The following is a 25,263-nucleotide window of genomic DNA, read 5'->3' as shown; positions in this document are numbered from 1 at the left end:
GGAGGAGGAGGAGGAGGAGGAGGAGAGGAGGAGGAGGAGGAGGAGGAGAGGAGGAGGAGGAGGAGGAGGAGGAGGAGGAGGAGAGGGGAGAGGGGAGAGGAGAGGGGAGAGGGGGGAAGAGGGGAGAGGGGAGAGAGTGGAGAGAGTGGAGAGGGGAGAGAGGGGAGAGGTTGTACTATCTATTTCTCTGTATGTAGATCAGGTTAGCCTCAAACTCAGATTTCTGAATGCTGGGATTGAAGGTGTGTGCCACCAGGCACAACTTTACCTTACAGGTTCCTTAGAGCACTCCCTCTTCTAGGTCACTAAGTGTCTCCCTCTTGGGAATCACAGGACTGATCTTAGGGCACTCCCTCCTCCAGGTCACTAAGTGCCTCCCCTTGGGAATCACAGGACTGATCTAATACCATTTTACAGGTAAAGGCACTTTCAAGGAGAAAGGAGAAAAAGTTTGACTTAGGTCAAACAGAGAACCAGAAAGGCAAAATTGGAAGCCTGTCTGACTCTCCAACTGGGCTCTCACCACACGGCAATGGCCTCACTTCAATTATGTTCTCCTCTAGTCAACTCAGTTCCTGCTCCAGGGCCTCCTGTTCCTCACACTGTCCTTCCTGTGATGGCAACGTCACTCTGTTGCGTTTGTTTTAAAGCATTCATTGCCCACATGAATCCAACTGCCTTGCTTACTATGTCATCCCTACCCCGTACTCCTGACAGAGGTACCTCCATGTTGCTGCTGAATGACTAACTAGCTCTTACAGAGCCCTGTATTAGCCTACATGCTGCCAATCATTTATTACGCAAGCTTACGTGCTCTCAGAGGACAAGAACTGTCTTATTTAGGACACTTAGTGAGATTTGGATGACCGTGATACTTCTAAAACTTTAATATCAACTGTAGCTCATCTCCCCGTACAGACACAAGCATCAGGGTGAATCTTATGCAAATAATAGTATAACCCAGAACTATGAAATGCATAATTTACAAACAGTCCAGCTGGGTGGTGGTGATGGCGCACGCCTTTATCCCAGCATTTGGGAGGCAGAGGCAGGCGGATCTCTGGAAGTTCTAGGCCAGCTTGGTCTAAAAGAGCAAGTTCTAGAACAGCCAGGTCTACACAGAGAAACCCTGTCTTGAAAACCAAAAATAAACAAACAAAAACAAAATTCTAGCTTCCTTAGTTGGGAGATTTGAATTTAAAATTATATTTTTCACCATTTAAATATTTCTGTAGGCTATAGTTCTTTGTAAACTACTAAACTCGGTGTATTTTATTCTTTAAACAAGAATGTGAGCTATCCAAAGGAAGTGTACATATGGTTAGGATTGTGTATAAAACAGTATTGAAATTTCCAAGAATTCTTGGGAATACTGATTCATTCATTGTCCCTGAATCTCAAAGGGTTACATGCCAGGAATTTAGAAAACCTGCTTCCTGTTAAAGTGTGTCACAATTTAAAAAGGCACCATTGCTGCTGAATAGACACACTAAAAAAGCTAAAAATATTATAGTAAACACAATTATTTGTAAATATAAATTATCTTTTCATTTTTATTTTAAAAACAATGCCATTTCCAAATACAAAAAATAGGCTTATTTTTAAAGAATCCTTTAAATATAGCTTTGATCATAATGTTTTATTTACCAAGAAAATAGATTTTAATACACTGACAGTTGTTTATGAGAAAAATTAGTATTATTTCAGCATCCTCTTGGGGTAGGCCTTTACACCTGGAGATCTATGATGACACAGAAATCAAATCAATAATGATCATGAACGTAATTTGTATTTCAATCTGAATCTGAGCAACCAATGTAGAGAGATCATTTATTTGAGATATGGATCCCTAAGTCTAAAAACTGAGGACAAAAAGAATGCTTGCGTCTACTCAGTTCCCACAAGCTCACAGCAACCCTCCCTCTGAGATGACCCAGCACTTCTGCTGAGTGGTTTGTGACCACACATGCTACACAGAGGCTTCACCGGATCCTGAGTCCACACTCTTTACACTCTGACCACATATTGTTTATGGACAAAAACCAAGGCTGGGATCCAGAATCACATTATAAATAATTAACAATGGGACAGCAAAAGGTGCCAGATACTTCTCAGAACAAAACATCTTCATTCAAAATGGGCTGGATTTGGGTAAGTCCCTTGAAATACAGTCATTCTTGTAAGAGGCCAGCTCCTTGCTATTGCACATGGGTCAGTTTTAAAGCCAATCCAGGCAAGAGTTCAGACACATCAACATTCATCCAATTATTTACAAAAGTTGCGGAACAGCTTGCACGCGAACAAGGAAAGGGAGGGTCTGGCGCATTCTCACAGGCTCACGGCAGCCATATAGGGAGAAGCACAGAGCAGAAAACATCGAGATTTTCAGGCCTCTGACTTCCCGTACAGACAGATGCTGAGTATGAGCTGTGCTGCTGTGATACTCTCTGAGGTTTGTGTTTGCTGCAGCTTCAAGCAGATGCACTGGAATCTTCTTTTAGCTTATTTTCTTTTCTCTAAGGTCACACAAAAGATGTGAGACATTTTCATAAACCACAAAGGTGATACAGCAGGCTGGAGTCACTCGAATCAAATTGGGAGCAATGCCTTTGTAAAATCCGCTGATGCCTTCTTTCCTAAAGGAGGAAGAGACACAAGCCAGCAACACGTCATTAACACGGGGCACACAAAGTGCAGACAAGCCTCACCTACTCACGCGTGGGTGTGGACAAGCCATGCACACAATGCCCTGAGGGAATATAATTCATGTGTCATTCACGTAACTTATAAACTGATGGAGGAAGAGGGGAAGGGCGCCTCAGAGAAGGGACGGTGCTGTCTGTTTGGTGAGTCACTCACATGGTTTACAAGGATGCGGTGCTGTAGGTTTGGCAGATCTAAGGCAGGCCCCTGACTGCTTCCCATGGCAGTCGGGAGTGGTGGTTCGGGCCTATAATCCTAGTACCTGGGAGGGCGGCTGAGGCAAGAGACTATTATAAGTCTGAAGTCTCTGAAGCTGCCCTCGACTAGACAGTATGTCTCCAATCTCTAACTGATCTCAGTGACACAACATTAGAATAAGGCCTAGAACAGAGTAAGGCCTAATAATGTGCAGGTATCAGACAGTGTGTCTTAACGTGAACTCAGTGCAAATGCAGTCTCTTCAGGTCTTTTGTGATTAAAGGGAAATGCAAGGAAAGGTGGCCTATAATCATTTAATTATTTTCATGCATTATCTCTTCTACTTACAGGGACAAGTACTTGTAAAAGTTAAAGGGCCAGCAGCAGATACAGGCCTTTTCAAACAAATTTAACTAGCTTTCTGACTTTTTATATCCAATGTCAATCAAGTATTTTGTGACTTAAATTCTGCTGATAAGTTTTCAAAGCACTGACAACTGTTTCATTGTTTTTATAACAACTCTGTGAGCCCAAGCAGTTTCATTTAACAAACAGAGAAAGGTGTGAGTGACACTGTGTATAGTGACTTACAGAAAATGGGAACGTAGGCACAGCAAACTGTGTCTTTTCCACAGCAAATTGGCCAGTCCTAAAAATCTTGAATACAGTGCAAAGTCTACGTACACTCTCACCCCATCTCTATATACGGAGTGGACAGTCTAGGCACGCTCTCACCCCATCTCTATATATGGAGTGGGCAGTCTAGGCACGCTCTCACCCCATCTCTAGGTACGGAGTGGACAGCCTAGGCACGCTCTCACCCCATCTCTAGGTACGGAGTGGACAGCCTAGGCACGCTCTCACCCCATCTCTATATATGGAGTGGGCAGTCTAGGCACGCTCTCACCCCATCTCTAGGTACGGAGTGGACAGTCTAGGCACGCTCTCACCCCATCTCTATATATGGAGTGGACAGTCTAGGCACGCTCTCACCCCATCTCTATATATGGAGTGGACAGTCTAGGCACGCTCTCACCCCATCTCTATATATGGAGTGGGCAGTCTAGGCACGCTCTCACCCCATCTCTATATATGGAGTGGACAGTCTAGGCACGCTCTCACCCCATCTCTATATATGGAGTGGACAGTCTAGGCACGCTCTCACCCCATCTCTATATATGGAGTGGACAGTCTAGGCACGCTCTCACCCCATCTCTAGGTACGGAGTGGGCAGTCTAGGCACGCTCTCACCCCATCTCTAGGTACGGAGTGGACAGTCTAGGCACGCTCTCACCCCATCTCTATATATGGAGTGGACAGTCTAGGCACGCTCTCACCCCATCTCTATATATGGAGTGGGCAGTCTAGGCACGCTCTCACCCCATCTCTATATATGAAGTGGACAGTCTAGGCACGCTCTCACCCCATCTCTATATATGGAGTGGACAGTCTAGGCACGCTCTCACCCCATCTCTATATATGGAGTGGACAGTCTAGGCACGCTCTCACCCCATCTCTATATACGGAGTGGACAGTCTAGGCACGCTCTCACCCCATCTCTATATATGGAGTGGACAGTCTAGGCACGCTCTCACCCCATCTCTAGGTACGGAGTGGACAGTCTAGGCACGCTCTCACCCCATCTCTAGGTACGGAGTGGACAGTCTAGGCACGCTCTCACCCCATCTCTATATATGGAGTGGACAGTCTAGGCACGCTCTCACCTCCACGTCTTTATGATCACATCCATCACACCACTGTAGGACACATGCTGGTCCTGGAGACGGGCCCGCACAACTTGATATGGGTACGTTGCTGCTACAGCAAAGATTTTGGATAGTGCAGCAATAGAGATATATTCTGCCGTGCTCTAAAGTGAGACCATAAATAGGTTTTATTTACAAGCAAAATCACACACAAAAACCCATTTAAATAAATAAAAAAAAATACTATTCCCTCTAACACAAGGTCTATTTAATATTGAGTTCTAGTAAACGTTTATACCATTAGCTTATAAAATATTTAGCTGTTAGTTAAATTAGTGACCGAGTATTTATTATGATAGCAATAGTGTCAAAGCAAGCATACTTAGAAATCTTCTACCTATTTAGTGCCCAGAAAAGAGAAGGATGCCCCTACCAGCTGGGCTTCGGGCAGTCTGTTGGTGTGTTTGTTGTGCTTCAACTTCAGCCACTCATAGGCCATAAACTGAAGGGCGCCGTGCGATGTTCCAAACAGCCCAGGGACAAATCCCTAAAGGGAAGGATAAAGAAGAAAAAAAATCAAACAGCTTTCAATGAAAGATATACTTAAAGTATTTTCATATTATTTTATGCAAATTCACCCATGTTTTACATAAATGGCATTTTAATATATGGTATTAAGAATAATACTGTAGGGGCTGGAGAGATGATTCAGTTGTTAAAAGAGTACTGACTGCTCTTCTAGGGGACCTGGGTTTAATTCCTAGCATCCACATGGCAGCTCACAGTGTTTGTAACTCCATTCTAGGGGACCCAGCACACTCACACACATATACATGCAGGCAAAACACAAATTCACATAGGAAAAAAAACAAACGATTTAAAAAAAAAAAAAGACCAGTTCTGCCTTCTTCTTTTCTCATGGGTTGTTTTTCTGTAGTACTATACTTACAAACATGAAAAAGATCCACAGGATCAAGAATTGGCGTTTGAATAGGGGTTAAATTTAGCAAAAGACAAGTTAAATAAAGCTAATGATATTTCAAAGGACTGCACATTAGTCTTCTAGGAGAAAAGGGTAAGAAGAAAGAAAATATAGACCCGAATAATACAATTCCAAACAAAATCACCTATAGATCAGTAAGCAATCCATAACTTCATATTAAGACCAAGTGATTTAAAGCTATTACATAATTCTTGAAAAATAAAGTAAAACTGAAGACTTTTACTTCAGTCTAAAGGGCTGTGGTGGTTAATCTTCGCTGTTCGCATGACTGGGGAGATGCAGGGTGTGTGTGAAAGTGGCTGCAGTGCACACACCCGAGCTGGAGACCTGGAGCTAGTGTAGACGGAAAAGAAGAACGAAGTGGAGCACCAGCATGTCCTCTCTGTTCTACCCGCCGCCACCATCACTGACCAACACCTGAAACTGCAAGCCCTGCAAGCTCCCCCCTCTCAAGTGGCTTTTCTCACATACTGTGCCCACAGTGAGACAAAAGGAGCTGCCATGAAGAGAAATTAAGGCAAGAAAAGGAAGGTACAAAATTGGAAACAGATTTTGTTGCAACTAAAAAGAAATTTGAAATATACTACATTCACTGGGCAGTGAGAGACAGGCAGATCTCTGTGAGTTCAAGAGCAAGTTCCAGGACAGCTGGGGCTACACAGAGAAACCTTGTCTCTAAAAACCAAAACAAAAAATATATCTACTACATTCAGACTGGGCGGGGGGGGGGGGGGGAACAGGCAAGGGGATGAATTTTTCTTTTGGTTGTTAAAGTCATGCTATATTTCCAGCAAGTAAAAATAAGATCCATTAAGACTCACTGATCTAGCCGGGCGATGGTGGCGCACACCTTTAATCCCAGCACTTGGGAGGCAGAGGCAGGCGGATCTCTGTGAGTTCGAGGCCAGCCTGGTCTACAAGAGCTAGTTCCAGGACAGGCTCCAAAGCCACAGAGAAACCCTGTCTCGAAAAACCAAAAAAAAAAAAAAAAAAAAAAAAAAAAAGACTCACTGATCTCTTCTCCACAGACTGTTAGACAGCATCCCAGGGCTACAGCAAGAAAGGTGATCTCACTAAAAGGACCCCTGACCAAGTTTTAGACCATTCCCACATCAAAGTCATAAAGTTAGAGGATACATAGCTTAAGGTACAATTTCAGTAACATAAACAAAATTTCTACCTCACTCAATTATTTCTTGCAAAAATTTGGTTTCTTTTTAGGACCAAATATAGGCCATTCAGAAAAGAAAGAGTTGATGTATAGAACAATAAAAAGAAGCCGGTATGGTGACCCCTGTCTATAATCTCAGTATTCTATAGTCTTAGATAGGAAGGTTGAGAGCTGAAGGCTAGACTGGGCTATATGGCAAGACTTTGTCTCAAAAACAAAACAAAAAGAAAACAAAGCCAGTATTAATTGCAATTTCCAGTTACTCAATGTACACTCATGATAATTTGTTACCTTGTACAATCCACGCACACCTTCATATTTATATATTTTCACGAGTGCATCAAACATCCCTGTATACTGTCTCTGTGAGGGGTTAACAACACCACCGTACTGTAACATGAGGCGAGTTTTCGTCACCCATAATGGGTTTGTGATGCAGAGAGTCATGGCTCCTAAAATAATATTGAAAGATTAATTACCATATAGGTACCGTTTCACTTAATCCAAACTAAGAATAGTTCATTAGAAAATAACATTCTTCTCAACAGTGTGCACATAACATAAAGAAGTCCCAGGTGATCAAGAACTGAGATAAAGCCAGGTGTGGTGGCACACACACCTTTAATTCCAGAATTCAGGAGGCAGAGGCAGGCAGATCTCTGAGTTAGAAGGACAGCATAGTTTACATGGTGAGTTCCAGGACAGCCAGGCTACATAGTGAATCCTTGTCTTAAAAACAAAAATAAAACAAAACAACAACAAAACCACTGGGATGTAAGTAGGTCATTAAATTTAATTAAGAAAATGAGGGCATGGGGCTGGAGAGATGGCTCAGCGGTTAAGAGCATTGCCTGCTCTTCAATTCCCAGCAACCACATGGTGGCTCACAACCATCTGTAATGAGGTCTGGTGCTCTCTTCTGGCCTGCAGGCATACACACAGACAGAATATTGTATACATAATAAATAAATATTTAAAAAAAAAAGAAAATGAGGGCAATGATATTCCAATCAATTGAGCATGTTCTCAAAGAACAAGACATGAAATCTTATTTCTGCATCTGAGAGAGTGGTGGTCTCTAAGACACCACCCAAGAGTCCAAAGGAAAACTTTGTTTTTGGTGGTCAAAAAAGTTCCTCCCGTGGTCAGTGAGAGGTAGATTAAAAGACAAAATGTTATACAGTTTCCCTGTAAGGAAAGGGCAAAGTTATCCAGACTCCTAAACAATGGAGCCTAGGGTAGAGACTAGACCTTTAGAGATGAACATAAAAGGGAGAGGCTGTGGTTTAGGAAGGTGGCTCCTCAAGCTGCGCAGGCACGGGTAAGTCCCAAGATCACCACAACCTTCCTCAAACCATTTCAAAGGTCGTCACTGTGTCCCTCCCCTCATTACAGTCTGATAAGGCACATTTTATAATCTTTTCAGAAGTGATCATTTTGCTAAACATTTCATCTGGTGACAGGCATGGTAGCACTCTGGCAGCTGGGGGGTGGAGTCAGGAAGATCATTTCAAGGCCAGCTTGGGCACTTGTTACAGGAGTCTATCAAAAGAAAACAAAACAAAAACAAACAAACGAAAACCTCCTGCCCTGCCAAAAAATATATCTGATTAAATTTCTTGTTTGTTGAGTGTCCTGAGAACATTTTTTTTAGTAAATAAATACCAAATTCTATCATGACACAAGTCACTGAATGTGGCTAAGTATTCAAATGCAGATGGTTCTTGCTTTTTTTTTTTAAAAAAAATACTCAGTAGGCGTGAAGAAACCAAGGTATGCAAAGGATGAAAATGGGCTTTCTGAACACTCACGGTCTGTCTGTCCTTGATGGCACACACACAGCAGCGAGAGAATAAAGCTCCTAGGTTACATCATTTGAAAACACTATATCCAAATCATCTCTTAAGAATAATTTTCAAAAAATTTTATGTATACAGGTGTCATTCTTGCACGTATATATGTGCAACGTGTGTGTCTAGTGCTCTCAGAGGCCAGAAGATGGTGTTGGAGCCCTGGAACTGCAATTACAGATGGCTCAGCCACAGGGTGGGCGCTGGGAATCTACTCTTGGTCCTGTGAAGAACAGTCAATGCTCATCAGGTGTTAAGCCATCTCTCTAGCCCCACCCAAACCATGTTTGTCTGGGGACTCCTAACTTTATAAGATTAGATAAAACACATTTAAGCCTCTAATGTTTAATGGGGAGGGCTTAAAAAAAAAAAATCAAGCCTGGAGGCAAAAGGTCACAAGCCCAACCTGGGCCACAGAGAGAGCTCTTCAGACAGTTCACTCAAGCTCCCCGCCCCCAACTAAGAAATTAAGTTTGGAAGGTGATGTCATCCATTGCCTTACCAGCTTCAGCAGCAGAGATGAGGTATTCTACTGGCGTCAGCTGTTCAGCTCTTCCCTCCGTCTTATATGATTTGATGGCATTGTAACTAACAATTGTAAACACAAGCAGTTTAATCTGAAGACAAGTCATAAAGCAAACGTCCATTTTAAAGCCTGACCTCAAAAAAAAAGTCAACACATAATGCAACCACAAATGAAGACCTTATTTAAGGATAGATATGTCAGAAATGGCTCATAGTGGAGTATAATACCCTGCCATAAACAAATACACCTAAAAATAAATATATTTATGTATATATGTATATATATGTGTGTGTATAAATATATGTATCTATACACACACAGCATTACACATTTGAGCGGTACAGGTAAATGCTTTCCTGCACAAGAGCTGCCTCTCCAGAGCAATACAACAGTGACTGAGACACAGTGGCCAGGCCAGAGGCTCACAGAAGCACAAGCTCCTCCGCGCGGTCATGATGCTTTGTGATCATGCTCCTTTACACTCAGTGAGGTGGCTGGACCTGCACAATGGGAGCTATCCCAAACAGTGGCAGTAGCTGACAGGTAAATGAGCTATGAAGACGACGGGGCAGGTCAAAATCTGGCCATTGAGTCCCCGTGCCACCTGGGATCTCTGTGACCCGTGTTACAGGTCCTCCCAGGCCTATTCCTCCTGCTTTATACTTCCCTGGGTGCCACATCACTTCTCTATGCCGTCTCAAACACTCTGGGGTCCTCGCTGAGGATAAATATGCAACCATGTCATGGTACTTCAGTCCTTGGGGAACATTCTGGAACTGATCTCTTACACATGAAGAAAATAGTTTACTTAAAGGACTGAATTTAAGGATTGAAATTTGTGGGATTCATCTTAGAAAAGTTTCAGGTTCCTACTGCAGCACCTACAAAAGCACTAATAAATGGCCACTTAGTCACCACTTTTTAGTCTATATTGGCTGTTAAAAGTGCACTAGAGGCTAGGTGGTGGTGGCGCACACCTTTAATTTCAGTGCATTCAAGGCCAGCACTAGTTCCAGGACAGGCTCCAAAGCTACAGAGAAACCTTGTCTCGAACCCCCACTCAAAAAGGGGGGGGGCACCAGAGTATTGTATGCTCCCAGCACCACACAACTCCCGAAGAAGCTGTACAGTGTCACTGTAAATTACAGAGTTAGCAGGCTTCCCAGAGGCTTTAACGAAACAAAAGGCTCTTATTTAATGCCCACTTCAACTTTCCTGAATACATTTCAAAGCAATGCTTTCTGCTTTTCTCCTTTCTTCCTTCCTTCCTTCCTTCCTCCCTCCCTCCCTCCCTCCTTCCTTTCTTCCTTCCACAGGGTTTCTCTGCGTAGCCCTGGCTGTCCTGGAACTTGATTTGTAGACCAGGCTGGCCTGGACCTCAGAGTTCCGCCTGCCTCTGCCTCCCGAGTGCTGGGACTAAAGGTGTGCGCCACCACTGCCCAAAGCAAGAGCTTCTGTGAGAATGTTCTCCCATCTCACCCTGTCACCATCTTCCTGTCAGCAGCCCTGTCCCAGGTTAAATGTCTCAGATAACAGCTGGCAAGAAGGAAATAACAAGCAAATACTTTGCCTTCCAACCCTTTTAAATTAAAAGAAAGATTAAATGACTCATCAGCCACACATGTGAAAAATGGTAACAAGCAGAAAACATTAAAGCAGAGATTCCTTTTAATGTAAAAGCTCCCCCCCCCGCATCTACTCACAAGAAGAAGTAGAGTCCCCAGGATAGACCTGCACCCCACACATTGGGGGTGGCTCCTTGGTAAAGTCCTCGCAGTCCTTCTGCTTTCCAAATGGTAGTCAAGCAATGTAAAATCCCTTTATATTTTGGTCTGACTTCCAGGCCGTCGCTCACTGCAGGGAAGAATACACAGGTGAGAAGAGGTGCTGGCCCCGTGGATCATAGACAGCACACGATCAGATCTGTGAAGGAAATAGGTTCACGGGAACAATCTTAGGCAGAGGAAATTCTTTCTGGGATAGTTAGTATTTTAAATTAGTACATCTATCAGCTTACCAAAGTAAACTTCCAGATTCAGCCAGAGCATACTGAAGCCACTAGGATTTCAGGAAGGAGCCTTTAGATAACCCCAAAATACTTGTATGTTTTGAAAGACCCCAGTGCTGGGCAGTCTTTCAGGCTGAGGAGACCCTCCCAAGGAGCAGCGAGTCACTCTTCGGATGCAAATAGCAAGAGGCTTTATTAAGTACTTAAGTACACAGGTACCTAGGGCGACTTAGTCTTTCGGAAGACAAGCGCGCCTGCAGACTGGGGGAAGGTCTTTTTATAGGAAAGAGGGCAGCAGAAGCAGATTACAGAAGCAAATGCATTGTTAGTGGTCAGTTGGAATGGGGCAAGGGGCACAGGGGGTTTTTCCTTTTCCCAGCACAGATGTATGGGAACAGACATCCTGTTAATTGATGTCCTGTCCGAATCTATGGATATAAATATCCTGTTTTGCAGCCAGGGACCCTGACCTTACTCTGCACTTACAGTCGTTCGTCAAAAGCTTTGTGAAATGACGTTACAGCAGCCAAGCTGGGATCTTTTATAGGGGGAGTTGTCTCTTCTGTGAATTACTGATATTCTAAGTTGGGCACATGTGCTGACTATAGGCATCCTGTTTCCCTAAGCAAACGGGATGTTCTCATGAGAGCCGGCTAGCTGCAGGTCCTGAGAGGGTCCTGAGGGTCTTAAGCGAACAGGATGTTCTCATGGGAGCAGGCCAGCTGCGGGTTCTGGGAGGGGGGGGTGTCCAGAGGGTCTTTCATTTCCCCCTTTTTCTTTTTTATGGATTTAATCATAAATCCATGTGTTTAAAAACCTCTACGTCATTCTGCTTTAATATCTGATATTGCTGAGAGAGTACCATGGTTTGGATAACTGAAAGCCTGTCTCTTATAAATTGTACCAGGCGATTTAAAATGCAAGGGCCGATTGTAAAGATGAGAAGTAAAATAAGTAGGGGGCCCAGCTATAGTGGAAATTAAGGTTTTTAACCATGGCGACTTATTAAATCATCCTTTAAATTATCCTTGTTGTGATTTAAACAGCTTTTGTCTCTGCTTTAATCTTTCTCTAAGTTTGATCATGAATCTTCTAACCAATCCACTATGGTCAGCATCTAAAAACAACCGAACCAGGCCCCTCCTGTCATGGAGCACCATCTCTGAAATATTTGCTCAGACAATAGCCACATGAAAACTAGTACAACTGATGGGACAAAATAACTCATACTTTACAGAGCAGTATTGGGAGAAGATAGTAAAACATCTCTAGGGTGTGCAGAATAGCTCTTAACAAAATTATCTGAATGAGGCTTGAAAGTAACTACATGGTAGACATTGTGAACCACTGTAGACCCGAGAATAGCACCCAACATTGTGGCAATAATAGTCTATTGACTACAAAGAGCTTAACTCAGCCCTAAGAAACACATGGATGCCTTCTCCTAAGAGGCAAGTTTAGTATTATGGAGACAAATCTCTTTTGCTGTAGACACCGGGAGTGTTGTTCCTCAGCTCCAGAGAATGTGCCGGAGAAGTCAGTTTCGGTCCAGCTGGCACCACATGGCATTTACGAGTTTCCATTGCATCCCGTAGCATCAGCTTTATCCAAATGTACAGGGTTGTGTCCATTGTGAGAACTTTAACAAACAATGAGAGAAAATGCAATACAGGATGACAAATGTTTAAAACAAAACAGAAAGCCCTAAAGCCAGAGGACAGCCAATGGGGACATAAATATCTTTTTGAGACTGACCTTACCCAGGCTTCACATTTGTAAGTACAGCATTAAAAAGTTTTAACATCCCATTGATATCTATTTTATCATATATTAAATTACATCTGTTTACCTTTTGAAAGCCATATCATTTTATAACCCCATAGATTAAAACAAGATTTTCCTGTAGAAAAACAAAACCTGTCAAGAGGTAAGGAGGCTTTAGGTGTGTTTGCTTCTCTCTGCAGTTATCTGCACAAAACGGTCTGATCTGGAAAAGTCTCAAACTGTACTAAATAATTCCTGTCAATAGGTCCCAGACACACAAAGGAGGAACAGAACAGAATTGTCTTTTGCTTCTGCTGTCTGATATTATGCTTTAAAAGACATTAAAAATGAGCAGAGCCCTGTGGGTTTCTGACTTTAGGAAAGAAGAGCCTTGAAGGTGATGTAAGCCCATCTTACAGCAGATGTGCCTGCCCTGTGCAAGCCTTGAGCTCAGGATTCCATCATCAAGGTCAACCATTGTCAGCAGATACATGAGCAGCAGCTAACTAGCCAGGCAACAGAGCTAGTGGCAACGATGCCGGGGTGTTTTGAACCCAGAACAGGACAGGAGGGAGGGAGGTCTGTCCAGTCATTTTTGCTGGTCTCCAGGGCCAATTATATCAATTTGTTTTTTAGAATCTTACTTATCCTATTTATCTGACCTGAGCTTTGGGGTTGGTAAGCTTAAGTTCCAATTGATTCCCAATGTCCTGGCCACACCCTAACTTACCTGGGCAACAAAGGCAGGCCTATTATGGGACATGATTATCTTGGCCATCCCAAACCTTAGGATGATTTTTTTCTGATCTTCTTAGCCATTACATTGGGTGTCTCAATCTTGGTCAATGTATGATGGCTATCTTCTTTGGCAAATGCGTGGCCTCCTGGAGGCTCAAAATTTCCGCAGATGTCAACAGTCCTTTTTGTCTATATATTGCTTTATATATATATATATAGGTGAGGGCAAAAGCATACCTGCTGTTAGTATAGACGTTCCTTCTGCCATCTGTAGAGCTTGTATCAAAGCCACAAGTTCAGCGTTCTGGTCGGGCCGCCATCCCTGAGGGGAGGCTACTGGCCCAGATCATTTGCTTCCTGTCCACCAATGTTGCCCCCGCCTTCCGCTTACCTTCGGTCTTCTGTACCTGCTTAGCTCGGACCGCCAGCCTTGTACCCCTGGCAAGCTTCACCCTCATTTTCGGCTCTGCCTGGCACAGCTTAGCCTGCCATTTTGCCATTCGCCTGTCCTTTAGGCAGATGCTGGTAGGATCCATAGTCCATCGACGTCAGCCCAGCACAGGAGCAGTAGTCTGGCACAGGAGGGCACCTGTGGTAGCATGGTGACTGCTGTATCGCAGTCTGACATGGGTGAGGGGAGCAAGACTGTAGAGTGAGCAGTCAGGGCTCATGCAGGCTTTAGAGCAAGCACAGCACCAAGGCAGTTGCTAGGAGGTGAGGATTTCTTCAGCAGTGAAGGCAGGAGAGGTGGTCGTCCTGGTGAGGAGGGCGTGGTAGAGACAGAGGCAGACAAGCAGCCTGTGTCTCCTGCAGAACTGAAAACAGCAGCGAAAGCAAAAGTCCCTCGTTTGGTCAACAAAAGGCTTTGGTCATACATTCAGAAGTGACCAGGGAGGAACGAGTCATTTATTTGTCTTTTTCCCAAATTTATAGTTCGTAAGGTGTCCAGTTTGTATTCTTTACTCAGTTCCAGTGTCCCTCTTTATCTGTCTTTGATCTTCTGTTGCCCAGGCTCCTAATCTGTCTGAGTCCTATCTTTCTTTTGCTTCCCCCCTCTCTCTCTCTCTCTCTTGTGGCTACTGCTGTCTGCTGACCTTCAGAGGTTGGGTAAAATGCCTGTAAACTTTCATTAATCATTTAAGGAACACAGATTTTAACTGGCCCCTGGAGAACCTCTCTTATCTCAGCCGAATTAGTGGGGTGCCTTGCAGCCCCCGCCTGAGATTTGCCATGAGCCCAGCATTTTGACTGTCAGTTTCTCCCTTTAGAAGAATGAAGATAGGTCCATATTTTTCTCTATGCACAAAACTGAAATCCAAACAAATTAAAGACCTTAACATAAAACCAACAATATTGAACCTTTTATAGAAGGAAAAAAGTTTAAAATTTATTTTAGCAAAGGATATAATCAACAGAACGTAATATCAACCTGTAGAATGGGGAGGTATCATGAGACATATAAGGAACTTAGGAACTTAATCCTCATAAAAACAAATATTTTAGTACAATTACGTCACAGACCAAAACTGTAAATTCTCAACAAATGAACTTGAAGTGACTGAAAGATATTTAAAATTTGTTTAAATATAACATCCTTAATCATCAGGGAAATGCAAATTAAACAATTTTGAGATTTTATCTTATTCTTGTAAAACTGACCAAGATTAAAAATATCATTTGACAATTTATGCTTACAGCTACTTTGAACATTAGCATGGTGGACTTTCAAAATTAGATAACATATTACCTTAAAAACTTAGCGACATCCTTTATATTATCATTGACAGAATCTGAAAACAACTCAAAATGCACCTTTTTTATATTAATAATAAATGAGAATCTTCGCCATGTTTTTTTTTTTTTAATAGCCATAAACATTATAAAGAGTCAAAAGGACCATTTTAACTCAACCTCATCATTTAGTAACACCCCCTTTGCCATTGTAGTGGGGTGAGAGGCTTTAGCAGATCTTTGTCTTGTGGGGCAACTCAGGGCCCCCACCTTATCACAAGCATTGTGAGCAGACAAGTGTTAAATTCAGATCTAAACATGGGCTGGCTTAGAAGCTCAGCTGGGCTGTTCATATGGCCCCGGCCCTGTGCCAGGCCTTCTACAGCAATAGTTCTTGAAGACAGTGTAGTCCTGCATCCATCTAAACAGAACTGGGAATTTACTTTTCTTCTAGACACACTGCATAGTAGTTTTTTTTTTTTTATCACAAGCATATTATTTTAAAGTGACTTAATTTAATTTTCCCAATTTTTAAACCAGAGGCTTTTACCTGGATGCAGCACATGATGACTGGTATAGAGCATCCCCAGAAGACAGATGTTATTAGGGCTGGCAGGCCCTTTTAATGTCAGCTTATTCCATTAGCTACTACTCCTGAATCCACACTTATCATTTATCAACAGCCACAGGGAAATTTACTTGCAATCTCTTGCCCTACTGCCAAAATGGAAAGGTCCAGGTTCTTTAGGGGACCTTTGCTTTTTAATAGGGTATCCGACCCCAGAGAAATAGCCTACTGCAGGTTCCCAGGCTTAGTTCTGTGACCCTGGCGCTAGCACCAGCTATTTCCCCTGGGCAAGGGCCACAGATCTTTAGTACAAGGTTTTACATGGCATTTGCAGATGGGGGCTGCCATTCAGTCTTTAGCACCTTATTTTCTAAGGAAAACAAGCCTTCTCCACAGGGAACCCCACTGGGGATCCTCCCAGGACCTGGCTTCAGCCTCAGCTCTGTCCACAGTGAGCTCCTAGTTGTATAGCACAAGCTTCCCACATCCCATCTCTATACTCACAGCAATCTAGCAGCTTTTCTCTGAATGGGATTCCAGAGGCCCCAGGAGGCATTCCCTCCAGGGAACTTGTGAGGTCAGGATTGGTCCACTCAGTTCCTCTTAGCCCTCACACTGCCAGTAGCAGCTGGGAAGGCCTTTGCATTGGCTGTAGGGGGAGGGAACACCTTGGACTGTCTAAGGCAGCCCTCCTCCCCCAGTCCTCCCGTGCGGTGCTGGTGGACTTCAGGTCAGCAAGGGAGGACGTCATTTTCAGCACAGGGATTTCAGGGGGGGCCACGGCTGCCCCCTTCTCTGACTCGGGCCAGGGTTGCTGCCATGCCCCGCCCTGCGTCCTGCTGAGAGGTTTGCTCAGAGCTGGAGCCAGTTGCCCCGCCTAGGCCTGGCTCCAGGCTGTGCCTCAGGAGATCACAGTCCTGTTCCCTCCCCCCTCGCGACAGCAAGCAGGGCAGTTCAGCAGCAGAGCCTAGAGAAGTAAAGGAAGGGCAGACTGTCTGCATTTCTTTTGGATTTTCCTAGAGTTAGGGTCAAAGAGATGGTTACTTACTGCCCCATGGTACCAGATTTAGACTCGAGTACAAACAGATATACAAAACAAAGAACATATTAAGCACAAAAATACACAGACAATACAGATGCGCGGGCGCGGTTTCGGCATAATGCCGAAAGCAAAATTTCAGACGGAGACTCTGAGGATCCGGATTCCTCGTCTCCCAGAAGAATCACGTACCCTTCGGACTGTGGGGGTGCCCCGAACAATCCTATTCGGTAAGGATTCACAGAGTTACCGATGGGCCAGGCACCACATCCGGCCCCCAGATGCCTCTGAGACGTCTCCCAGGGCTGCGGTCGGGAGTGAGAGCCCGTCGGCTCCTCCGCGGTCCGCCCGATACAGATCTAGTCAGCCAACTAGTACAGAGTCAGTCGCAAGCGCAAACACAGAAACACCGAAACACGGATACACTGAAACACTGATATTCAGGGGAAACAATCGCTGGCCAGCTTACCTCCCGGTGGTGGGTCGGTGATCCCTGGGCAGGGGTCTCCAGATCTCGGTGGGACCTCCAAATGAAAGACCCCAGTGCTGGGCAGTCTTTCAGGCTGAGGAGACCCTCCCAAGGAGCAGCGAGTCACTCTTCGGATGCAAATAGCAAGAGGCTTTATTAAGTACTTAAGTACACAGGTACCTAGGGCGACTTAGTCTTTCGGAAGACAAGCGCGCCTGCAGACTGGGGGAAGGTCTTTTTATAGGAAAGAGGGCAGCAGAAGCAGATTACAGAAGCAAATGCATTGTTAGTGGTCAGTTGGAATGGGGCAAGGGGCACAGGGGGTTTTTCCTTTTCCCAGCACAGATGTATGGGAACAGACATCCTGTTAATTGATGTCCTGTCCGAATCTATGGATATAAATATCCTGTTTTGCAGCCAGGGACCCTGACCTTACTCTGCACTTACAGTCGTTCGTCAAAAGCTTTGTGAAATGACGTTACAGCAGCCAAGCTGGGATCTTTTATAGGGGGAGTTGTCTCTTCTGTGAATTACTGATATTCTAAGTTGGGCACATGTGCTGACTATAGGCATCCTGTTTCCCTAAGCAAACGGGATGTTCTCATGAGAGCCGGCTAGCTGCAGGTCCTGAGAGGGTCCTGAGGGTCTTAAGCGAACAGGATGTTCTCATGGGAGCAGGCCAGCTGCGGGTTCTGGGAGGGGGGGGTATCCAGAGGGTCTTTCAGTTTGTCACAGATACTCAAGATTATGAACTCAAATGTTTACAAATATTACTTGGGGGATAGAGAGATTGCTCAGTGGTTTGGAGTACTTGTTGTTCTTGTAGAGGACCTGGGTGTGATTCTCAGCACCCAATGGTAGCTCACAACCACCTCTAACTCAGTTCCAGGGGAGATGACAGTCTCTTGTGAACTCTGTGGGCATCAGGCACTCAAACGGTACATACACATAAAATAAAATAAAAATACTACTAAACAAATCAAACTAGTCAGCAGATTCAATCCTATCAAGAATGCCAGCAAGATCTGAGGGGAGCAGGGAAGGGCAGCCTACAGCTGGACGTTCCCTTGGAGAACGGGTCTGGAAGCAGGACAGCCTATGGCTGGACGTTCCCTCTTTACCACCACATATACAGACAGAACAGAAAAGACCAAAGTATTTCCCTTGAACGTTGTTTTCTAAAACTGAACTAGTTTCCTCATCCTTTCCCAGACTGTTCTTATCCTGGGTCCCCGCAGCTCTGCTCGCTACAGTCCTCTTGGGGACCACTCACCACCCCTCTTGTTTCCTTTTAATTAAACAATCTTAAAAAAACAAAACAAAACTGAAAGGCCCTTTTATCTTTCTATTCTACATAAAGCTCTCCCGGACCTGCCCACATCTTAGAAAATGCCACCGTCTGGCTTTAAGCAGCAGTAGTATTTACGTGTAGAGCGCCACTATGCCTGGCTAAATTTGGCATTAATGTTTATTCTGCTTCTGTAGGAAATGAAAAATACATTGAATAGGATAGTTTGGGGGGGGATGAGGGATGCTTAACAGGACTGTGTGCAAGCTGTAGGAAAACAATATGGAACAATGCAGTATACAATTGCTTTATTTTTTTAAAAAGTCGCTTAATGCCGGGTGGTGGTGGCGCACGCCTTTAACCCCAGCACTCGGGAGGCAGAGGCAGGCGGATCTCTGGGAGTTCGAGGCCAGCCTGATCTACAAGAGCTACTTCTAGGACAGGCACCAAAGCTACAGAGAAACCCTGTCTTGAAAAACAAAAAACAAAAAAAAAAACAAAAAAAGTCGCTTAATCCTGGAAGCAGGATATTAAGTATTTTCAATAACAGAGAACATTCCACATCATGCAAATGATACCAAATTATAAAACCACGTTCCATATTATAAAAATCTAGAATACAAGTAACAATTTTATTTTATAGAGTTTTGCAAGGTCCTTTGTTCTCCAGAGTACAAGTATTTCCCCTTGTTATCAGATTTCCCCAAATAAGAGATTGATAAAACCTGACTGCTGCCCATCTCACAGCCGTTCTATCCTTTCTCATCGTTCACATCACTGCTTTAGGGTTAGCATGTAGAGAAACGGGCTTCATCACGGCGATTTTACATGTATGTCATCATACTGTTTCTATGCCATCCTTCTCTCCCACCTCTCTTTCATGTGCCCACCCTGTTCCTTCTGCTGAGCTGCTCATCCGAGACAGGGTTTCTCTGTGTAGTCCTGGAACTTGCTCTGTAGATCAGGCTAGGCTCGAACTCAGAGCTCCGCCTGCCTCTGCCTCTCAAGGCTGAGATTAAAGGCGTGAATTCGCTAAAGGATATTCTGTAAAGCAATTTGTGTGGATTCTTATTACTTCTTTATCATCGGCCATTAGAAGGGGAACTCACAGGGGTCAAAGTGTGTAAATGTAAATTTAAAAATACACAGTGAAAGTACCTTCCAAAAAGCTCACACTATTGTCTTTTACATGTAAGCATGCCCAATTTTGCTGTCCCTCACCTGCTGGAACAGGGCCTGGCAAGGAAGAACCATTACTGTTTACAAGAGCCAAGCAAAGGTGAAGAGTCAGGTTCTTTCACCACTAACCTGCCGATGTTACACTGAGTTGAGAGTAAAGCGCACTGGGCTGTGTATGAACCTGGGTGGGTATCCAGTTTCCTTTATTAGCTACACGGTCACACCCGCTCTGGGCTTCAGTGCTCTCCTTTGTAAAGAGGGCATAATATCATCTATTTCCTAAAGTTTGTAAATTTACACACAATACTAACATTTGGGCAGCAGGGAAATCTGCTTCTGAGAAGTATGTTGTAGCATGCATGTTTCTGATGTGCCCTTTGGGGTCTGTATCTCTCATTCTGTATACATACATACATACACACACATATATATATATAAAGATGCCCAGTATATAATATATATATACTGGGCATCTTTCCATATTTCTCTTGGTAATAAGCTCACAGCTTAGTTGTGAGACAAAAGGCAAACAGAGCACCTGTGTTTTCCAAAGGTACAGACCAAGACTTGCTTTACTGTTCTGAGAAGCTAATCTAGTAGTAACTGTGTGGATTAAAGGTAAGGAAGACCAGGTGCTTGTCTCTAGAAGGGCGGGAAGGCTTTCAGCTAGATAGCTGAACAGCAAACACAAGTGCGGTGCACCATACCTGGCAATCTGGTGGCAGGAATGTTGGGCTGGGAGTTGCTGGGTGAACTGTGTAACTCCAGAGCTCACGGAAAGCCCCATTCTCAATGACAGCACCTGAAGCCGGCCTTCCAGGGGATGAAGATTAAAAGGCTACCCGCAAGCCAAGGAGAGGTTCTCACTAGAAGCCAATCCCACCAGCACCTTGTCCTAGACTTCCAGCCCCCAGGCCCCCAAGGGAACAATCTCTGTGATGCTTAAGCTGTTCTGTCTGCTAGTGGCGTTTTGTTGCAGCTCACCTAACTACAGAATAAATAAATAAACAGATTAATTTTTAAAAAGTTTGGCTATGATCTCAAGGCATTATCTTTCTCAAATCTGTGTCCAATTATGTGTAAAATAATCACATACTTGTTTGGAGAAACACTATTGCTTTCTCGTTTCCTTTCCTAATTAAAAAAAAAAGTAAACAAAACAGATGGGCATGGTGGCACAGGCCTTTAATCCCAGCACTGGGAAGGCAGAGGAAGGCTGATCTCTGAGCTTATGGCCAGAGAGTTCCAGGACAGCCAAGACTGTTATACAGAGAAACCAAATCTATCTTGAAATACCAAACTAAATCAAACCAACCAACCAAACAAACAAAAGAAAAAACATAATAGTTACCCTACTTGCAAAGTAAAGAATTTCATTATATACAATGTGTTAAAAAAAAAAAAAGATGGTGGTGCCCTAAAGTAGAATGAATTTGAAGGCAGTGAAAACAAGAGACAATCAAGATGAAGACCTGAATGAGGATCTCCCTAATGTCAAACAGAAGTTGCTTTACAGACAGCGAGTTTTAGTCTAAATGACTGGAGAAATTCCATAAAAGCAGTGATCCCAGTGGTAACACTGAAAGACAGAAGACAGAACTGAAGAAAAGAGTTGGTATACGGCAGGAGCTGAGACAAAAGACATTCATGTTAGAATCATTCCTGAAGACTATCAGTAAGCACACTGGCTTTAAAAGCTGCAACCCTACCACCTCAGTACAAACTGTTTCAGGTGCTGTCCCTTAGTTTTACCCCTCCTCTTCTTGGTCACAACTGAAGAACCTATTTCTCTTCATTAATAAATTTCCTAACTAGTTTTACATGGATGACTAAATTCTACTCTTTTTTTGTGATTCTGGCATTGAGCTCAACACTTGCGGGTGCCCAGCTAAGCATCCACCACTGGGCTCATCCATTTCTCCCCCTTTCAACCAGCATGTCCCAGCCACTGTGACACTGTGAGTTTCACTGAAGAGTGCCACCGCCTTGCCAGGCCAAATTCTGCATCTCTGTGACTTCCACTCAACCCATGCCTGCCTGACCTTAGGACCAACTCACAGCTGGAGCGCTCTTCCCATGTGAAACTCAACTAGTCCTTCACCTTCCTTACGTAACACTTCTGCCCTTTTAACACTGCAGGGACAACAGGAGCTCCAGTTGGCCCCAGAGTCAGTGAATTGTTTGGTTTTACAGCAGTGCTCCTCATTGCTAGACTGTAATTTTATTAAGTGGGCTTAATGACAAGAAACCACAAACTCTAGGAAGTATTCAGTACTAATGCCTGTTGATGAGTACACTGGTTAGTTTTATGTCAACCTGACACTGCTAGTTATTTGGAAAGAGAACCCTCAATGAGAAAATGCCTTCATTAGAACACCTGTAGACAACTCTGTAGGATATTTTCTTGATAACAGTGGAGGTGGGGATGCCACCTTCCCTGCATTCCTGTCGCAGGTCGTCTTGAGCTGTATAAGAAAGCAGGCTGAGCAAGCCATGAGAAACAACCAGTAAGCAGCACCCCTCCAGAGCCTCTGCATCAGCTCCTCCTCCAGGTTATAGCCTTGAATTATGCCCTGACTTCCTGGATGATGGACTATGAGGCTGCAAGAGTAACCCTTTCCTCCCCAGGTGCTTTCGGTCATGGTGTTTACCACAGCGACAGAAACCTGTGGATGGCTCAACTTCCACGTTCATCTTCCGAAACGTCTCTGTCACCACTGGAGCTGCAGGTGTTACTAAGCAGGCCTGCTTTGATGTGGGAAGGACTTCAATTGGGGGCTACTATCTAATCTTAATTCCTTATTCTATCACCAACCACCTTATCTGCTCTACAAGTGTCCAATGCTCTTCTCACTTCCGATAAAGAACCTTCTCTGTTACCAAGCACTCCCTTTCCCTGGGCCTGGTCTGCTTCGTAGGACTTTCTAAACAGCAGCGAGGTCAGCCCTATTCCAAAATAAAAATCTCAGCTCCTCTCTGTTCCTCAGGAGGCTGCACGAGACCGACACCAAGACCCAGACCTCGAGAAGCCACTGTAAGGAGGGATTCAGAGTTATTCTGGAGGGTAGTTAAGGGCAGGACAGCATTATAGTGAACTTGCTGAATTCGAATCTCAGATTCGTATTTGCAATCTGTGACCTGGGCAACTCACTCAACTCCTTCCATCATCTGGAGAAAGGCATAATGAATTCCTAGTAAATGTTCAATGAAAGCTACTTGTCAATGGTTGTATTTATTACACTTAAGCATATCAAACTCCATGGAATTACATATCTCTGTGGTATCTAGGATACACTGCACAGGGAGCACCTATTTTCCGCCATAGAATGTCTTCTTGTCTCCTCTCTGGCTGCTAAAATAGTAATCCTGGCCGGGCGATGGTGGCGCACGCCTTTAATCCCAGCACTCAGGAGGCAGAGGCAGGAGGATCTCTGTGAGTTCGAGACCAGCCTGGTCTACAGAGCTAGTTCCAGGACAGGCTCCAAAGCTACAGAGAAACCCTGTCTCGAAAAAACCAAAAAAAAAAAAAAAAAAAAAAGTATTCCTGTTGAGACCTTCAACAGTTACGGAACCTTTACATGTGAGTCACCTGTGTTCCGTTTTTAACTATTTACCTTTATTATTTTAAATTAACTGTATGTGTCCCTGTGCAGGTACTCAGGTGAGTGCAGGTGCTGGCAGAGGACAGAGGTTGGCGTGCCCTGGAGCTGGAGCTGCGGGCAGTTATGAGCCACCTGCTCAGGGTGGGTGCTGGGAATCCTGCGTGGTCCTGCGGGAATGCTAAGCCATCGCTTCAGCCCCGATTTTCTTTAAATATGGTCCTATTTGTACTCCTATTTTGCCTTTGGATTTATTCTACTTCGTTCTTGATTTTATAACTTTATAACTTAGGCTAATTGAGATTTTTAACTTCCCTGACAGCAGCGAGAAACTGCTGATACTTCCGTAGCTTGGATACCGTTGTTGAAGCAGACACACATCAAGTAAACTGAATAAGATTAGAATATTATACTAAAGCCATTTCTTTCTTTCTTTTTCTTTTTTTTCTTTTTTTCTTTTTTTTTTTTTTTTGAATTTTCGAGACAGGGTTTCTCCGTAGCTTTTGGTTCCGGTCCTGGAACTAGCTCTTGTAGACCAGGCTGACCTAGAACTCACAGAGATCCGCTTGCCTCTGCCTCCCGAGTGTTGGGATTAAAGGCGTGAGCCACCACCGCTCAGCTTTACTAAAGCCATTTCTAAAGATTTGATTTTTCCAGGAAGAATTTGGCTTGTAATAATTAAACTAACAGAAAATCGTTTCTAAATAGTTACCAAAGATCACCTTTGGAATTCAGCTTGGCGTTAATTCATAAAATGCCATGATGATTTCCATATGCTTAATTCACACTTGAATACCGTTATCTGGAGTGGAGCAGCCCCTCTTTCTTTTACTGGATAATGCATACTACAAACACTCCAAACTAAAGACACCTTCAAGAATATTTTTATCCCAAACTCAGAGCTTACTCTTCGGGAGGACTATACTCTAGCTCAAGGACTTGCACTTTCGTTTGACTTTACACAACCAAACACGTGGCTGCCCTAAGACTTCAAACTACCCCCAAGAGTGAATGACGCAGGAGGGTCAAAGCGACACTCTCTCTCCTCTCAAACTTCACGCACTTTTCCTATCCCTTAGGGTAACGGGACTCAGGGAAGGCAGGGCCCAGGTACATTAGCCGGGCCTCCCTGCCTAGACTCTAGCTCCGGGTAACGCGGGTACAAAGCATCATTTTCGGGGCGCTCCTTGCAGTACGGAGGCTGGGGAGACCGACGTCTCTTCTGGGTGTTTAGAGGCTCTCTGGGGCTGACAGCGAAGGAAGCCTCCCGGGGCGTTGGGCCGGCTCTTACCAGCGAAGCGGATCTTCACCAGGTCCAGCGGGTGCAGCGCCAGGTTGGACAAGACCCCGCCGCTCACGCCAGCCACCAGGTTCTCATACCGGACGTGGCGGAACACCGTGCTCCACGCCGCGGACCCGGCGGCCGTCGACTGGCCCTGGCCTGTCATAGGCTCGGGGTTTGCCGGCACGACGGCGCCGAGCGCCGCCGACGTAGGACGAGATGTAGTGGCCGCCACCGTGGCGACAGTCGCGGAGGCCCGGGGCCAGGAAGGCAGGACGCAAGCCCACTTCCGGGACCGGAGCCCGGGACACACGCGGGCGAAACCGGCAAGGAGAACCGAGTAAGAGCCGAGCCCCCTCGGTCACGCCCACAGCTGCCAGCGCCCGCCCACCCTTGACGTCACGCGAGCGACCGCTGAAGGACCGCCTTCAGCCCCGGGAC

At 44.6% G+C, this 25,263-nt stretch overlaps 1 protein-coding gene across 1 annotated transcript; it reads right to left on the bottom strand.

Annotated features, from left to right (window-relative positions):
• Positions 1-1,620: 1,620 nt before the first annotated feature.
• On the bottom strand, positions 1,621-25,198 carry Slc25a32 (solute carrier family 25 member 32). The gene is made up of 7 exons (XM_041637726.1): positions 24,832-25,198; positions 10,861-11,011; positions 9,134-9,219; positions 7,073-7,233; positions 5,041-5,154; positions 4,626-4,771; positions 1,621-2,636 (listed from the first exon to the last, which is right to left on the bottom strand). Exons 1-7 carry the CDS (start codon positions 24,986-24,988, stop codon positions 2,498-2,500), a joined length of 954 nt encoding a protein of 317 aa, XP_041493660.1. The 5' UTR covers positions 24,989-25,198; the 3' UTR covers positions 1,621-2,497.
• Positions 25,199-25,263: the final 65 nt, after the last annotated feature.

The sequence above is a fragment of the Microtus oregoni genome, unplaced genomic scaffold (assembly GCF_018167655.1).
Source record: "Microtus oregoni isolate MIOR12 unplaced genomic scaffold, Mior012 000053F_ref0000044, whole genome shotgun sequence".
Lineage (NCBI taxonomy): Eukaryota > Metazoa > Chordata > Mammalia > Rodentia > Cricetidae > Microtus > Microtus oregoni.
This window is presented reverse-complemented; position numbering and strand designations above follow the sequence as displayed.

Excerpts from the sequence above, each read along its gene's own strand:
- Slc25a32 (XM_041637726.1), bottom strand. The coding sequence starts at position 24,988 with ATGACAGGCCAGGGCCAGTCGACGGCCGCCGGGTCCGCGGCGTGGAGC. Across the intron at positions 4,772-5,040 it reads GACTGCCCGAAGCCCAGCTG|AGCACGGCAGAATATATCTC; the intron begins GTAGGGGCATCC and ends GTCTCACTTTAG. Across the intron at positions 2,637-4,625 it reads GTGATCATAAAGACGTGGAG|GAAAGAAGGCATCAGCGGAT; the intron begins GTGAGAGCGTGC and ends TTCCTCCTTTAG.